Source organism: Tilletiaria anomala (assembly GCF_000711695.1).
Source record: "Tilletiaria anomala UBC 951 chromosome Unknown K437scaffold_27, whole genome shotgun sequence".
NCBI classification, from domain to species: domain Eukaryota; kingdom Fungi; phylum Basidiomycota; class Exobasidiomycetes; order Georgefischeriales; family Tilletiariaceae; genus Tilletiaria; species Tilletiaria anomala.
Genome location: NW_013546995.1, coordinates 12,465 through 29,881, shown reverse-complemented (window position 1 = coordinate 29,881; position 17,417 = coordinate 12,465). Strand labels below are relative to the sequence as shown.

Below are 17,417 nucleotides of genomic sequence, written 5' to 3'. Positions count from 1 at the left end.
AGAATCCCCTTTCCACACTTGTCTGCTGCCGCCCACGTCGGCTTGCACCACAATCCACGTCCACAGGCCGGCGGCCCACGCTCTCAAGACGTAGAGATGCAACTCGCCTGTCTGGCCCTTTTGAAGTGGGGAGCGCAGGGGATACAGCATGCGACCTTGGAGAGGTTCAGCGAGAGTAGGGAACAGGCTATCGAAGTCCGACGAGAGAGACAAAGAGAGAGTGTGTGTGAGAAAATGAGAGGGTGGCCTGGAGGTGCTTCTTCCAAGGGATGACATGGAACTGTACACTGCAGTGCGCTCGCTTGACGTATGTCGCAGCAGCAGCTTGCAACTCACTCCAACCGTTCGGCGCCAGCGCCGACAGCGCATAATGCCAGGAACTTCACTTCCTCGGGATCGATATCTCTCTCTTGCACTTGGACGATTTGCTCTCGCTTCCGACAGACAGGTTGTTCGTCGCCGAGCGCACACACGAGCAGCTTGATGTAGCAGCCGCGCTGTACGGTTTGGCCAAGGCTCCATTTATCACCTCTTCTGCAAGCACAGAACGGCGCAGCTACGTTGCAGAGGAGCTGCATATAATCCTTCTGAGGCCTCGCAAAAAAACGCTGATCGCCAGCTGCCTCTCTTAAGCGGGTACCATTGTCAATCTCTTCAGCAAGGAAGGATCGATCATTCAAACCTCGGTCTGACCAGATTGACGACAAAGGACCACGTTTACTTCGACCGCTTCAAGACTGAAAGCCGGCCAAGAGTGTGTCGGACGCCTGAGCTGATGCCGCCTGAATTCATTCCATCGCAATCTCAACGTACTCTCGTCCCGCTCCTCGGACGAACACCTTTCTGCTTCATCGTGTCACCCTTTTCCGTGTTCGGTGCTGGCCACCAGGGTGGGTACTATAGCCGCCTAGCTCAATTCAGGGCGCTGTTGTCTCTGACCTGCATACATCTTTTGACCCATAGGTACACCATCTCACCCTTTATGAACATTCAGGATCCGGTCAATCTTTTCCAAAGCGCAACATGATTCACAGATCAGCTGGCAATGCCCACGGGGCCGCCATGCTCGGCGCTGTCCCGTCCCACGCGATGGAGCACTTGCCCGCCAGCGGTCACCAGCAGCACACCCCAGAAAAACAGAGGCATTACCCTCTCGTCTCCCCCTCACGATGGAAGTCTTTTCCACGTCCTTCGAGCAGAGGCCAGTCCAGTGTGCCACCCACGCCTTCCTTCTCGGAGCAGCAGCAGCTCGTGCAGAACCACTGTCCCGCATCCACAGCGCCGCCCAGCTTGAGCACTAGCACTAGCACCTCCACTTCCCATCCGTTCTCTATAACGGCTTCGCGTCGCCGCAATCGCCATCGATTAAGTGTCACGCGCTTCTCTATATCTGGAGGTAGCTATGGCGCGGGGGTTCCCGCAAGCGGCCCGCACGGATCCTCCGCAGAAGAAGTTACCACTTCCCCCGTACCCGACTTCGAAAGCATGCTGGTGAACGACGACCTTGTTATTCGCGCTGAACTCGATGATGCTACCTATGTGTCACCGTCGCCCTCGCAGCAGACTCCGGTGGGCATTATCATGGCAACCTCAGTCGTTCAGACGGAAGAATACGTTGACAATGCGTCTTTGCGTAGTGATCTGCAGCAAAGCCATCGCTCTCGGATGGAGATGAGGGCAGACGTTCGACACCACCAACCCGTCCCTCTGGAGAAGCTGACAGTTGCTCAGATGGTGATACACGACGCTGGGTGGCAACCGGACCTGAGCAGGGAGAAAGCACTTCCCCAAACGCGTGAACCTTCGCTTGGACCGCCCCAGCATCAGAATCACCAACAGAGCACCCAGGCGCAATCATTGCAGCGTCGCGAGCTGTCCTCATTACTCGCTGCCGCTCCTGTGCGCCTGGGTGGCACTGAAATGTCAACGTCGATGGGCTTCACGCTCGACGCACTTGATCGCATGACCGAGGATGATGCAGCTAGGAGGCATGAAAAGAGCAGCATGGTTGGCAAGGCGCGCAAGCTGTTCGGGCGCCAGTCGCCGCATTTTGCGGGTGCTGGCGGTGGTGAGGGCGGCGGCGTGGCATCCGCGGCCGAAGCAGCGAGAGCAGCCGTATCCACGCCCGATTTGCACGGCCTCTTGAGTGGCGCCTTCCTGCCTGATGACAAAGGCAACGGCTCCATTCTTCAAGAGCAAGCTCCCGCTGCTAGATCCGCAAGTCGGACGTCAAATCTCTTCAAAATACCCCCCTCAGTCATCACGGAACGGAACGATCAACATGTCTACGTGCCGGCGTTAGCAGTTTCGCCGGGGTCGACGTCGTCCTCTCCACAGTTCATGCACAGCCCACAGCAGTTCACAGCAGCATCGGTATCCAGCTTGAGCCTCTCGAAGGGCTCGCACCAGCATGCACCACAGTTCACAGCGCAGCAATGCCCTAGCATGCAAGGCGCGAGACGCCAGTACGCCAACGACCTGACTTCCACCAACACGGTCAGCTCCGATGGAGTTAGCGACTGGGTTATGCTGTCGTTTGATGCTCTCAGTGAGACCGGCTCCTCTCTATGGCCGCATGCTCATCAGCGCTCTCAGCTCCAGATGTACAAGGTGGGTCGCATTGAGAGCGACAGCACATCGAGCATGCCGATCGGATTCGGCGCAGCAGCATACCAACCCTCTTCCAGTCAGGGCCACTATGTCGCTGGATGGAGAAGCGACGCAGAGAGCGATTTCCTGCACTTTAGCCGTCCGCAACCGCCGCCAAGCTACGTACCGCATGCCCACAAGGAAGTTGCGGAGCGCACAGAGATGCGAGGTGCCGCTGGGACGGGAGGCAGCAATGCCGGCAACGCAGGTGCGCATAGTGCCGGGCCGGCTTCAGGCCCCGACTCAAAACCCGAATTGTCAAAGCGTGGCGGTAGGCTGAGGAAGATTAAGTCTTCCCTTGGCTTGAAGATCTCATCGGATAAATCGGCTGTCGAAGATGAAGCTCGTGCTCCCGATGCATCTTTGTTCCGCGCCCTACCTGCGCGCGTGGAAACGCCGATGGGTGCAGATGGATCGCGAGACAAGCACCGAGAACGCTCCAGAACGCTGGTTGGAAAGTATCCTACTCGCAACAAGTCTGTCGAGAGCCTGCGCCAGCTGTCACAGCGCCAGCAAGCGTCAGCGTACTTCGGGAACTTTCCGTACAGCAGCAAATCTGCCGGCGCAGAAGCACATCTCCGGGCCGAAGACGGCGAGGCAAAAGAGCAGCAGATCTCTCCGACCTCGCCCGCCTTGACGCCCCAGTCTGTGCCGGCGGGCCGTTCGGCCTCACGATCGACGATGGCGTCGTCGGATCACTCGATGGCCATACCAGCCGGCAGCAGCGTCGATTCGTTCCGCATAGCAGGGCACAATTGCGTGCTGCACAGCCCTCGAGACTCGTCCTACTCAACATCGGCCTATCCATCTGAAGCGCACCAGCGGGGGTCTGCTGCCGCTACCGCGGCCTCGTCGCCCCACGCTGGATATCTCTCGCTGAGTGTCACGGAGGATGATGGCAAGGAGATCATCACATCTCCCATCGTCTTCACGGGCACGAACGGCAGCGGAATGTCATACTACCCGCCATCTAGATCCCACTCCACCTCGCGCTCGCGACGTCAGCGCATGGAAGTTAACGATGACGAGCCGCGCATGCCGAGTGTGCAACATGACTCCCCAGAGATGGATCTGCAGCCTTTGCCTCCACCCGCAGCTGCTCTAGTGGGCGCGCCGTTCGCAGGACTTCTGAGCAGTGTCCACTCGACAAAGAAACAGCCAAACGATGCAGGCGTCGCATTGAGACCTGTCAGCGATAGGGACGCAGCCATACGAAACGAGCTGTTCCATGAACGCATGGGCAGCGAGGAGTTGTCGCAGAGGTGGAAGGTGATCAACGAGACTACAACTCATCAGACCAGCACGACAAGGGCCGCTTTAGCTGCGCTCGAGGGGTGTGCATGGCGGCGGACGTCGATGTCCGTCAGCCACATTCCATCCAACTGGGACCAGGACCTTTTAGAGACGCGGTCGACGTTGATGAGCATCACTGCGTTCCGTAGCAGCGCGCGCGCACGCGTGCGCATGACGCTCCTCTCCTGCGAGACTCATGCGGCCAAGACGGGGACGATGGAGAGCAAAGGGGGGTTTGTGCTCGTCGACAGCGATGGGTACGTCATGTACGTGCTTAAGAAGAGCAAGGGGATCCTGTCTGGGCGCACGAAAATTGTGGCGCACCGTGGATTCGCGGACGGGGTGAGTGCGGTCGAAGGAGAGGCAGACTTGGACCATAGCAAGCACACTGAAATGGCGAATGCTTCCATTCCGAAAGCCTGCCTTGATGCAGTCTCGCATGTCAAACTTCCGCGGATATAGGAGCTGCACTCTGCAGCGACTCAAGGCGAACTCCTCCTCGGCCCCGGCAGATCCATGGACGGGGACGGTGAGACAAGCAGACTTTTTCGGGCAGCGTTGGACCTTCTACCTCCCCAGCGACCGCGAGATCCTCGCTGCTGCTGCGTCTACCAAGAAGAAGCAGTACATTGAAGCGATACCGCGGAGCTCCGCGCAGCATACCTGCGTGGGGGACCACCCGCAGGCGGACGTTTCGTGGATCGAACTGAACGACGGAGACAGCAGTAGTGATGCTGGCCGTACGGAGTTATATGTCGAGGAGGCCGCAGCTGATGTCGAGCGGGAGGGGGGAATTGGCCACAGCGATGTGGAGGAAGACAAGCAGGAGGAGCCAGAAGACGATGGCGGCGAGACGCGCTCGGTAGCAGGGTACAGCATGGGACACAGCAGCCCGCGCAGTCGCGTCGTGCCCGGCAAGAGGAAACAGCACCAGCAGCAAGGCGAAGCGGGCCGCCTGCCGCGCAAGGCGATGAGCCTGGTGGGCCTCCCTTCGTCCGGTATGGCGGGGCGCGTGGCAAACAACCCGCTCGGCGTCATCACGGCGGAGACGAACCACGTGACGGCGTCCGCGCTGGGCGTCCGGGAGGGACAGCGCAAGTTTGAGTGGAGCGGGGCGCACGTGATGAAGCTGGTCGAGTGCGCTGGGGCCGGTGCGAGCAATAAGTTGGCTCGCGACAGGACGGTCGCGACGTTCAAGCGGGATTTGCAGGATGGACGGGGTGCCGGTGAGCTGGAAATGGATGCGAATGTGAGTGTGTTGGTGTTTGTGTTTGTGTTTGTTCAGTGGTAGTTCTTGACAGGCGGTCCCTTTGCGGCTGGCTGACTTTACACCATCTGCGCCCGCGCATTGTGTTTCCCCAGTTCCCCGACACGGAGGCGCTCGTGCTGAGTTTGCTGCACGTACTCAGCTGGCACATCCACGGAAGCGTCGTTGCCAGGTGAGAACTTGCTGCCCGACTTTTGTCCTCCCAGCTATGAAATATCATCAATGCATCATCGTAGGCCATCCAACGATCGAGATGGGGAATGAAGCTATAAGATTACCCCGTGTAGCTATATTAGAGTAGAAAAGAACTAGAGATCCGTATCGTTGCGTTGGTACATACGATCAAGCTCTCGCAGGCGTCGTATGGAACACCAATATGAGAATTGCAGCAGTTTCATCATCGGAACCTGGGGGGAAATGTGATCGCAATATATGAGTGATGGTTCAGGGCAAAAAGCCACATTAGCAAAGGATCGTTTGAAGATATGAAGCAGGAACCATGAAGCGACACCGAATCGCTTTAATTCATACATAGACTGTATCATACTGCCAGGATGACTCCTCAACAGCATTGTTTCCATTTTTCACAGCGTTGCCGCGTTGTCTACGCCATCGCTATCGTCGCACTGCCGGCCCCAATTCCTGCTTCTGCTTTCTCACAATATGAAGATGGGATGGCGCACGACTTTGGCTGATTAGCCCAATTGCAGGATCAACTTAGCCCATAAAGTAGTTCGATGCTTTTTTGAGTGCCTCCTCTTCTGGTGGCGGAGTGCGTTGCCAAGGCCTTAACTTCAATGGTGCCATGGCCCACCAGCGGCGCCTCCAGCAGCAATTGTGCATGTCTGCATCTCCTCCGTGAAACGGTCCGCCGAGTGAAAACGCCTCCCTTGATCCTACTTGAGTGCCGAACCGTACCTCCCAGCATTGCTTCTGCCAGGGGTAGCTTCGAGTGCTGATGGATATCCAGTCCTCAATCGATATGCTTTGAGAAAGTAGCAAAGATCTGCGTGGAAGATGGGGGATGCGCACGCGGCAACAGGGCATCCAGGAGAAGAGGATTGGCATAGAGGAGCAGGTCGACCCAGCAGACGAGCAGAGGGCGAATAACGCAGAGCAGACCTGAGAGAAGGGCAGAAAGAAGAACGGTGACCGCGTTGGAGAAAAAGGGGGATGAATGCAAGATGGCTAGGAAGGGAAGGACGGCATATGACTGAGATGTGCAGTGTAGGCCAATTTGTGGTCTGCCCAAATTTAACCATATATATATATATATATAGAACATGGCTGGCTTTGTTCAAAGGTGAATGAATATAGCCAGCCCTCCTAGGAAATGCCTGATGCTGGCCCCAATTTTCTGCGCTCCGCGCGATGCCGCCGGACTGACTATCGGTGCTCCGGCGAGAGATCTTTTAGAAGGAGCGGGGTGGGTGGCAGATGTCACATGCAGGCTGCCATCGCCGTGCGGCCCCTGGCGCAACTAGCCCAACTCGACTGCGTTTAGACTGACTCTACATATGGGTTTGTTGATTTTGGGACCATAAAAAGTTGTTGCTATGTACCTTGACAAGGGCTTCGAGCTCATTCCGCTCCGCCTTTCTTTTTTAAGTACGAAATATCAACACGTTATCGTACGAAAATCAACAACTTTGCTCTGTGGGCGGTAGTCATGGTGTCGGTGGGGCGCAGCTGACGCGAGGAAGAGAGGGAGAGCATCGCTTCATCCATCCCATCCTACTTCCTGCACGTGTGCATGTGCATGCATGCGCCCGCCACCACTCTGCTTGCACCACCGAGAGACAGGCGGCGCACGTGGCGGTTGCAAGTGGCAGGTTCGGCCCCCCTTGTAGGGTCTTGCTCACGTCGCTTCGGCTCGCAGCAAATACACACGGACGCACTCTGCTCGCCGGTCGGGCATGCGGGCGGCCGGGTGTCGCTTCATTAGATTGTCCCAGGCCGGCCGCTCCAGCTGCCATCTCGGAATACCCACCAAGCAGCGAGCTGCTTTCCGCAGCTGGCCCACCTCGCTCGCCTGTCAGCAGCCAGCAGCAGGTATAGGCGTCGCACATCACTGCACTGCATACCGCCAGCTCGCCATCCTTCTTGGGCAGCCTTGATCTGCGCCAGCTCGGGGACAAACGACCTCAGAAAGGGCACGGGTGCAGCAACGCCCACAGCGCCATTGGTCGCAACGGCTGTTTCATCCCATCCGTTCCCTTGGATTCGAATTGTCAGCAGCCCTTGTAAATAGCTCGATGCTCCGAGACAGGCTTGTCGACCTTTCCTCGAAGCTGGTTCGTGCGGCGCTGCTCCCCTACTGCTCTGCTCGCCTTGATACATGCAAGCCGCCTTGGTGTGCCGCAGGCCCCCTTTGCTAAGGCCCCCCCTTCCAGCTCGTTGCCAAATCCCGCGAGCGCTGGACGGCAGCCATGAAGCGTCTCTTCGGTCGCAAGGCTCAGGCCTCATCAGCGGTACCTCTCCTACCTCAGACCAGCAGCGATGTTTATGATGACCCAGACGCTCCAGCGATCCCCGGGTCCGACCCTACGAGCGGCAGCACACCAGGCGGAATAGACGAAGGCGTTGCTAGACTTGGCAGCAGTCGCGCCGTGCGACCCGGCTCATCGTCCTCGTCGTACGCTTCGTCGACGTTCCAAACGCAGCAGCAGCGTGCCTCGCTCAACGCCCAGCTTCACACACATACAGCCAAGGGCGGCAACTACACTGTCTCGACCCCCGCGAATTCATATGGCGTGCACCTGGCCGGCGGTGGCGACACCGCGAGCACGACAACGAACACGGACGCCGGCAGCATCATCGCTAGAAGCAGCAGCGCCGCGATGGGCAAGGCTGGCGTCGTTAGCGCGGCCCCCACGCCGGCGGTGGCGGCGCAAGTGCCCAAGAGCACCTTCTTCCACATGGAGTTCCTGCAGCAGCGCGATTCGATCGAGCACCCGCACCCCGCCTCGGTGCAGGTGTCCCCCTTTGCGCTGCTACCCAGCGCGCTGAACGGCAAGCCGCTCGCGTCCAGCAAAAGGGTTGGCGGTGCGCACGTGCACTCGCAGTCCAGCGCGGTGGATGCGCGAGCGTACCAGCCGCCGCCGCCAAGCGCTGCAAGCCGCCTGCCGTCAAGCCTGACGATGCAAAACCCGCAGTCTCCGGTGCAGGCACAGGCACAGCTTCCACCGCTCATCGCGCCGTCGGCGCATCAGCACGCGACGCACATCCACAGCAGCCTGGCCTCGTTGCCTCGCCTGCATGGCGAGACATCCATGCTGCCCCCGCAGTCGGCCACCGCTGCCGAAGCAGCAGCAGCACCTCCCAGTGAACCGTTCCAACCGCTGACACCGAAGCAGTACGACTCGCTGGGGAAGATGAGCCCGCTCGAGGCGCTGCATCCTGCCTTTGCGCTTGAGACCATCGCACATAGCCAACTGCATACAGCGCGTCGCTGCAGCGCCAGCGACGGCCCCGCGCAAGCCGACCCTCCTCGCCACCAGCAGCAACATGCGGGCGAGGGCGCAGGCGCTTGCCTACAGTTTGCCAAGCACCAGCACACGCACCCGCAAAGCCAAGCATCCCTCGAGGCATATGCACAGCAGCATGCCCCGCTCCGTGCAGTGCAGCGGCCCTCTTCTCGGAAGCAGCCGCAGTACCAGTGCCAGCACAGCAACATCGCCCCCAGCGCCTCACCCCCCACGAACCTGACCGCGCACCACTTCGCGTTGTGGAGCGCCGGCAGCGGTCCGGAGGGAGCTGAGCTGGCACACGCGCAGGGGCGCGCCGCGGATGAGAGCCTCGAAATAATCGACCTGCTGTGCACGCCGACGAGTGCGGATGCGGCGACTTGCAGCGCGTTCGGCGCCGTGTTGTACGACGGGCCGGTGCAGCGCTCCAGTGTTGACTCGTCGCAAGAGTGGGACCGAGGGCCACAGCAGCAACAGCAGCGGGTCCAGCATATATCGTACAGCCGGCCCGGCTCGCGCGGTGGGGCGTCGCTCGCGGGCTCCGCGCAGCTGCGCCATGCTTCCCCTTCTGCGGATGCCAGCGGTGTGCAGCAGTCGCACAACGCGTGCAATCGCAGAGGTTTCGGGCTAGGACTCGGTCCGAGCCAGGATCAGCAGACGCAGGGGCAAGGCCAAGTTTGGGAGCAGCCGCAGCATGGCGCTTATCCTTCCGCGGGAGAATATGCCATTAATCCCATTTTGCCAGCAGGAGGAAGAAGAGGAGAAGGCGGTGCAGCGGCAGGAGGAGAGTGCTCCTCGCCTATGTTCGTGCAGCAGCTAATCTTCAGCGGCAGCGGACTAACCCAAAATCCGTCTAGCCGCGCGGGGACGCCGCCCTCGCGCGCACTGCCTAGTTCTACTCCCATTGGGGGGAATGTCGGAGACGCTAGAGCAGCATCAGTCGCGAAGCAGACGTATGCTTCGCCTCAGGAGCAGCAAGCTAGCAGGCCAGTCGCCAAGCGCCAGTCTTCCATCAGGCAAGATGGGGAAGCGAAGGAGAACGACCCGTCCACCTTGCTGATGCAGCAAAAGTCGTCTCGGAAGTGGCTGGGCGGCGCCAAGAAGGACAAAGAGAAGGAGAAGGACGAGGAAGAGGCCAAGGCCAAGGACAAATCTTTTGAGAAGGAAGGTGGAAAGGGTAAAGATAAGGACAAGGCAGAGGAGAACAGAGTGGGCCCGGAGGAAAAGGGTATTGTGGAGGTTACTGCAAAGATTGGTGAGTGTATTCTGCTGACTGAGGTCTTGCTCAGCAGGGTTTAACATTGCTTCATCGATGCCACCATTCAGGCTGGCTGTGTGCAAATGAAGGAAAACCGTTTGAATGGGCATATATGCTGTCCTTGGCCAGGGCCCTTTCCCGATCGGAGTCTGCTTCCAAGGAGGCTGCCCGTGCTCTGCGGAAAGAATTCAAATACGCGATGCCGGATGCCCAAAAGCGTGCGGCTCGCGTGTGGGCGATCCTGGCGCTCAATGCTTCCGATTATTTCAGGCTCCAGATCGCCACGAAGCGCTTTCTCGAAGTCGTCGACGACATCATCAAGAGCAGCAAGACTCCGCCACCTGTCAAGGGGGGCGTACTGAATGCGCTGTCAGTGCTTGCGTACGAGTTCCACACCGACAAAGAGTTGTCGTCCATCACCAAGCTGTATAACAAGCATCGCCCGCCAGATAAGCCGATCAACGGAGAAGGGCTCAACATCCAGTCGAAGGAGTTCAAGCCGCCACCGGATGCGAGCCTGCGCATCGTCCGCAGGCAAGCGCGACCGCAACAGCCTGTGATAGCGCAGCAGCAGATCATCCCGCGCGAGGTGGACATACGCAAGCTACACGAGGAGTGCTCCATTGCGGTGCACAACTCTCAGCTGCTCGTGGACGCCCTGACGGCCGATCCTTCACAGCCTGAGCTCATCACCGAATTTTCGGACAAGCTGCGCCTGTCCCAGGAGTTCTTGCTGGCGCAGATACCCTGGGCGAGTGCGGAGGCGGAGAAGGCCCGCGACGACGCCGCGCAGGCGCATGTACAGCATGTACACGAGGACGCCGATCCGTCGGCTGGTGAGCGCGTGCTTACGGATGAAGAGGAGCTGCTAGGCGATCTGCTCGACGCCAACGAGCACATGAACAAGGCAATGATGCTGCTGCGAACCAAACATCGGGACCTCGCGCTCGCAGATCATGCTGTCAGGTTTACATTCCACGAGGTGAACTCGCGCTCGGCTCCCCAGTTCTTTCAGAGCCACAACGAGCAGTTGCGCCAGGTTGGTGTGCTGTCCTCGCCGCAGGCGCAGCTACAGCTACAGCAGCAGGAACAGGAGCAAGAGCAGGAGGAGGCGCTGTCGGATCAACATGTCGATTCGGCTCTCTTTGAGGCACTAGTGCATGATGATCGCTATCGCGATGCTACGTCACAGCCAAGTCTCACAGGTCATGACAGGGCAGGAAGTCAGAACTTCTCCTTGCCCTCGGGTTTTTTGGACTTCACATCTTCTGCTCAAGCACCTGCAACAGTGCCGGCGCTGACGCCGGCAGAAGGGCTCGCGCCTACGCAATCTGTTGGAGACTCGGTGCAGCCTGTGTACAGCTCCGGAAGCCTCAGTACTTCCCATGGCTTGCTACCGCTGCAGACGATGCCGACACCGCAACAACCATTCCCGGCGGATCATCAGCCGTCAGCAAATGTTGTGGCGGCACGTGCATCACCTTGGGCCACAGATACATTCGTCCCGGGTCAACAGTCACACGATTACGGCCAGATCAGAAGTACATGCAACGAGCAAGGGTATGCAGACGTCTCTATCGGAGCATTGTCCGTTGCGCCTCCAGCCGTCCCAGTCTATCGAGGAGGGCCTCGTCCGTTCCCCGGCAGCACTCCCTCTGCCAATCCAGCTCCGTTGACCTCTTCCACATTACAAAGTCAGGCAGCATCCCAGTCCCTGGCTGCGCCATATGAACTGCAGGCGGTACCGAGTCAAGAGTTGTACCGCGAGCAGCCGCATATGAACCCGATCATGCAGACCGTGTTGCCATCAGGCAACACCGGAATGGAGTTGGGCCACTCACCCGCATCGCGACCACCGCCGCTACCACCAATATCAACAGATGTGCCTGCTGGTGCGCCATCCGTCGCCAGTCCCACAGCCTCAGACGAATCAAGCATCATCGAGACACCGCTCTATCCGAGTGAAAAGGCCCTGGGCAAGCGACGTGCCATCAGTATTTGTGCAGGTGTGTCATGTCATTCTACTGTGTGAGAGCGAAGAGATTGCTGACGTCCTTGATACCTATTGTAGACTCGAATGATAGCAGGAGTGGAACACAAGAGAAACCTCAACCTCACACACATCCCCGTCCGCCCCAGCCATACCCGTACAACGGAGGATCCGCAGGCAGCGCTGGTGGCGCCCCTCCAGAACCATTCCGAGACAACGCGTACATGGACTTCTTGCGTTCACGACCCATGCCACCTATAATCGCAGGTGCAACCCAAACATGATCCGCATTGATTTATATCAATTATCAAGGTGCTCTCCAATTGTGATGCAGAAGGGGTGACATGCAGCATGCTTTCGTACAAATGCTTTTGATGTTTGTTTATGCGCAGTGAAGACTCTAGCTGAAGAAGTACAAAGACTCCTGGCAATGGTTGAGACAGAAAACAGATCAGGTCAGCGTAACTCAGAGCATCATGATTTTCATGGCAGTTAGTCTCACTCTAATTTCGTTGACGTCAAATGTTCCTTTCGGCGGCAAGGGCGGTAAGACGTCACGGAGAGCGACAAACTTAGCGTTGATGAGTTGCTCATCTTTTGATACCGTCTCCGACTGTGTAGCAGGGCTTTCTGTTGAGTCTGCATCGTTCACATCTTCCAATTCCTCATGTTCTTCTGCATCTGCACTGGTCGAATCAGCGGCGGTCTGCTTCTGCTTTGACTTCAACTTGATGGGAAGGTTGGCCTCTTCTCCGGACAGATTCTTCGCCAGGATGCTGTTGACTGGTTCCAATAGCTCAGATGCAATGCTGGATTCGAGACTTGCTCCATCAGCGGCGAGGGCCTTCAACTCGAACACAGGAACCTTGTAGTCTCCAAATCGCTCCAGGAACTGCACAACAAGGAGTCAGCACAACAGCTCGCTTTGTGGTGAATTGTGGTAGAATAGACTCACTTCATCTCTAAGCTTGGTCAAGATGTCATTGCTGTGAAGCATGACAAACGTTTCGCGAATGAAGTCGCTCATCGTGTCGATATCGCACGCATGAGTCCAGTAGCTGTCGTGCACACTGGCAAATGTGAGTTTTGCCTTGTGGCATTCAAGCGCCGTCAGGATCATATGTGTGGCATCGAGCGAGTGGATGAAATTTGGTGGGAAAGCGGACGCTTGTTTCTTGGGCGAGACTTCGTGGTTAATGTGTGGATCGTTGATGTAGACAGTTTGCATCCGAGTTGACATCTGACGCTTCTTGGACTTACGGTACGGCTGGACCACAGGTAGGCCCAGAGCCGTAGTCCAGATCACACTGGTCATTTGCTCCTTCGAAATCTTGTTGACGATCCCCTTTGACTTGATGTACACGCCATCAGCGTTGCGCGACTTCTTCGACACAACTGCCTGCCCAGAGATTGCATGGTGCACGCGGTCCGCCGGGATGCTCTTGGCGATGAGGCGTGCAGAATGATGGAGCCATTTCTGAATGTGGGTGGCACCCGAAAAGAGCGAGCCGATCTGACTGAGAACGAGCTTGGCAAGGTAGCTGGAGATTTGCCAGAGTTCATCCGTGGGAATGTCCGAGCGCTCAGAAAGCTGACGCGCAATCTGCTTTTTCGCACCAACAAACGTCACGCCATACACTGTGGTCATGACTGTCTGCTTAACGACTTTGCGCGTCACCTTGCCTTGTAGCGTCTGCGCAATCGCGTCGCCCTGTGCAGCAGCCTCATCGAGCCTGTCGATGACCAAGTCGGCAACACCGGTGTATACATCGCTCGGCCGGTCTCCACCCGCAAGATTGACCTGTTTTGCACCAGCCAAGTCTCCGCCCAGCGCAGCATAGTGCTGCAATCCGTTGCACGTTCCATCTTGATGAACGGGCAGGCTGGACACGTACTTCTCGGGACCCTCCGGATGGTCCCACGCTTCCACGAGCTCGAAGCAAGTAGCCAAGCATTGCCACGGGTCATCCGCATTCAGCCACCAACGGGAGCCTGTAAGGGGGTTTGCGGCACTTTCCCTAACTTCAGCCTGATGCTGCTTGGCCCACTGCTCGCGCTCGGAGAAACTGGCTTTATCAAAGCCATAGAGGTTGGCTAGGTGGATATGCAGCCATCGCAGACCTCGTTCGCCGAGTGGCTTAGCAACGTCGAACTTGAGCAAGCCACGGCACATGTCGTTACCCATGTGGTTGAAGTTGGGAGGAATGGGGTATGCTCTCCCTCGGAAGTCCATATTGTGCGGCTGGAAGAACCGCTCGCCGATGAATGCACGCGCGATCTCGAGCTTGTAGTTGATATCACAGCGCATGCCATGGTTGATCGCCTTCGTCATTGCCCAGCGTCGAACATCCATGTTGTATGCATTCTTGGCCTTCATGTCCGTATCGTAATTCTCAGGTTTGACTGGCTCCGGCACATCGACAAGGCGCGGCGGGATCTTGGCAACTGCTTCCCCCGTGTTCCACACTTCGCTGATCACGTCAAAGACCTTGCGATTGATGCGCCATGCAGTTTGGCCAAGCACATCCAGACCTGCAAGAACACGGTCCAGCTCGCCGTTGTCGGAAGCAAGCTTGAGGTAGCTGTTCTGCTCTGCGCTGTCCTTGAACCGCATCGCACTGGTCGACTCGGTGTAGTAGCCACCTTGATCATGGCTGATCCACGGCCTGGGAGGCACGAGCATCGGCAGACGTCTCGGATGCAGCGTTTCGCGGACAGTGTCCCTGTCTAATCGCTGCGCGACGACGTCGTTGACCTTGACGACACCTAGGCGCTTGCCAGCCAAGTATTGGTACGACTTGTAGAATGCCGGATGCTCCTCGTTCCACAAACGTCCTTCTCGGTCTTTTGCACTGCGCTTGACCGTCGCGACCTTCATGAGCTCATCGACGAGGTACGACCCAACCCTGGCTCTCATGGGCTGCGTCCACCTGTCCTGCTTGTCCCAGAAGCCACGCATGCCACTCTGCTCGTTCAGCTTGCGCATCTTGCGCCGAGCCTCAGGCGTTGTGTAATCCTCCTCGCTCATGATGCGCTGCGTCTTGGCTGCCACGAGCTCGCTGCTCATCGCCGCGTCAATGGCAGAGTCTTCTTCAGCAGCAGATGCCTGGCTGCTTGCGCCAAGAGCTCCTTCAGACACTTTGAGCTCGGCATCTCTCCGTTTGAAGGATTGCGCAATCTTCTCTTCCTCCACCGCTCTGCCGATCGTGACGGTTGCACGGGTGGTCTTCATGCCATCCGAGATACCACCGGTACCGAGAAGCCGCATAATCTCAAGCACCGGAATCAGCGCGAGCTGCGAGACAGGGATGGAAGTCAAGAGCGGGAAGAGATCCTTCGCATCCTCGGCCGCTTTCTTCGGCTTTATAGCGGGAGGTATACCCCCTTCTTCTGCAGAAGCGGATGCAGTTGATCTGTTCTTCCCTTTCACATGCGACCCACGCAGCTGGTACTGTCCATCCTCCTCCAGCAGAATGCGCATCTCCTCCAAATCGGCCTTGAGCCGCACTTCCAACGCCTTGTACCAGTCCCACATCCAGCGCTGCAGCTGCTTGTCACCCATCATCTCGACGCTTTTCAGCCCGCTCTTCTCCATCTGCTCCACACTGAAGCGCAGCCGCTTCCGTGCGGCTTCGAACGCACTGCCTTCGAACCACCGCTGTCGGGCATACGGCTCCGAGAAGCGTTTACGAGCCTCTGCGACAGCAGAAAGGTTCTCCTGTAGTGCATGCAGATTGTACGGCAAGCCAGGCGTCGACTCATCCACCGGTGCTTCGGCTGCGGCCTCTGAAGGAATGTAGCGCGAGGAAGGGGACGTGGTCAAGGTGGGCTGCAGATCCGGAACGTCGCAGCGTTCGTCTGGGCGCAACGCATCCTCGTCCGAGTATTCAGACCGAGAGTGTGATGTCGAAATCATGTCTGCTGCTAATCGGCCCTCCTTCCCTCCCTTTGATCCGTTGGCGCTCAGTCTGCTAGCCAACGCGGCCAAGTCCGAGACGATGCGCGCATCGTCCTGTTCCTTCGCTTCCTCGATCAGAATGGACAGTACCTCTGCGCGACTTGGCGCACCTTTCGCCCCGCTGACACTGGCTTGAGGGTCTTGGGCAGCTGTTCCCTCCCCCGTTTCTACGGCTTTGCGCGCTCGAGCCGTGATCTGCGCTTCCCACGAGGGCGGAAACTCAGACCACACGGGCGAGTTGAGTACATCAACGAGAGAGACGCCGTGTGCTTGCAGGGCTGGGAGAATCATCGAGATGAAAGGTGGCTTGGCCCCAAGAGTTGGCTGCCAAGAGCGGAGAAGTCTGTACGAACGAAGCGTGAATGATATGGATGCCGTCAGCATCGCCGTCCTACATGAATTGTTTGTCGAGGGCCTTTAAAATGCCGCTGAGATTCTATTGACTCACCTTCCTACGCCTCTGAGCATGATGGCCGCTGTTCTTGCATCTGCGGGAGGCTCGCGAGCAGCAAAGCCCTCGCGTGTGGTGGCAGCAGCAGTAAAGCCAGTACTACTGGAGAGTGCCTGAACCATATCCTCCCAGAGCTTAATGGCCCGTCTGATAAACTCTTTCTTCGCCTCTGTGTTCTCTCCTGCTGCTGCCTTGAAAAGGTAGGCCGAGAGCATGTCTTCGTACATGGCCTTGTCGAGGCGCTGTCCTTGTAGAATGGAGTTGGCAGATGCGCGCCATGTGCTCATTTCCGTATTTGCTTCATGGTGCTGAGGGATGAGCCGCTCGAGGCTGTCCCATCTGGAGCGTTCCTCGTTGCGGATCCCTTCGAAGACCTTGCCTGCTCGCCAGATGAGGCCCGCATCCAGACTCGTGCGCAATACCGCCAGGTCCTCAATCGTCTGCGAAGTGGGATAGAATGCTTGATGGACAAAGAGAGAGCGGAGAACATGCCGTTGCTCCGCAGGATAGACGTCCGAATTCAGCTGTGGCGTCGCATCCGACGATGTGGTAGAGGGGGAAGCGGGTGCTGATGTCCGAGAGGCCGCATTACGTCGTGTGAAGGGCGATGACTTTATGTGTTGATCCACCGTCTCCGGCGGGAGAGGCGTTGGCAGGCGGGTCAATCTTGTCTTGCGATTGGCATTCGAGATGAAAAGAGGTTGCGACGGGTGTGAGGTCCCAGAGCCGCGCTTCGACAATGAAGGCAACTGCCCACCAGCATCGTGGCTACGAGGCGGGGTTTGATTGTGATTGTAATCGTCTAAAGATGCTGTGTGGTTAACGCTGACAGCAGCAGCAGCTGCTGTCGCTGCGTGGCGAACTGCCGTGCCCACGAACTGCGAAGAAAGCGGGGCGCTGATTGCACCAGCAGCCAGCCGCCGCGGTGCCCGTCTGTCGTATCTCCGACCAGCTACACGAAGCATGTTGCTCGTGACTCCCTGGGTTTTCGACTGAGGTATCGATGATAGGCTTGTCGACACTGAACAAGCCCGCAGCAACAAGGAGGGGAAAGAGGACCTTGTTCAGGCGACTGGATGCGATA

At 58.0% G+C, this 17,417-nt stretch overlaps 4 protein-coding genes across 4 annotated transcripts; 2 read left to right on the top strand and 2 right to left on the bottom strand.

The window, feature by feature from the left end:
* The first annotated feature begins 736 nt into the window (after window positions 1-736).
* Window positions 737-4,457, top strand: K437DRAFT_89851 (uncharacterized protein). Its single transcript, XM_013388513.1, has 2 exons — window positions 737-890; window positions 964-4,457. The coding sequence occupies exon 2, from the start codon at window positions 1,024-1,026 to the stop codon at window positions 4,402-4,404; it is 3,381 nt and encodes a 1,126-aa protein (XP_013243967.1). The 5' UTR covers window positions 737-890; window positions 964-1,023; the 3' UTR covers window positions 4,405-4,457.
* Window positions 4,457-5,248, bottom strand: K437DRAFT_89863 (uncharacterized protein). The gene has a single exon (XM_013388512.1). The coding sequence runs from the start codon at window positions 4,978-4,980 to the stop codon at window positions 4,510-4,512; it is 471 nt and encodes a 156-aa protein (XP_013243966.1). The 5' UTR covers window positions 4,981-5,248; the 3' UTR covers window positions 4,457-4,509.
* Window positions 5,249-9,412: 4,164 nt separating this feature from the next.
* On the top strand, window positions 9,413-12,299 carry K437DRAFT_89843 (uncharacterized protein). Its single transcript, XM_013388511.1, has 4 exons — window positions 9,413-9,676; window positions 9,778-9,931; window positions 10,003-11,940; window positions 12,006-12,299. The coding sequence occupies exons 1-4, from the start codon at window positions 9,590-9,592 to the stop codon at window positions 12,206-12,208; spliced, it is 2,382 nt and encodes a 793-aa protein (XP_013243965.1). The 5' UTR covers window positions 9,413-9,589; the 3' UTR covers window positions 12,209-12,299.
* K437DRAFT_245773 (DNA/RNA polymerase) lies at window positions 12,227-17,414 on the bottom strand. Its single transcript, XM_013388510.1, has 4 exons — window positions 16,331-17,414; window positions 12,880-16,225; window positions 12,427-12,816; window positions 12,227-12,348 (listed from the first exon to the last, which is right to left on the bottom strand). The coding sequence occupies exons 1-4, from the start codon at window positions 17,296-17,298 to the stop codon at window positions 12,325-12,327; spliced, it is 4,728 nt and encodes a 1,575-aa protein (XP_013243964.1). The 5' UTR covers window positions 17,299-17,414; the 3' UTR covers window positions 12,227-12,324.
* Between the last annotated feature and the right edge of the window lie 3 nt (window positions 17,415-17,417).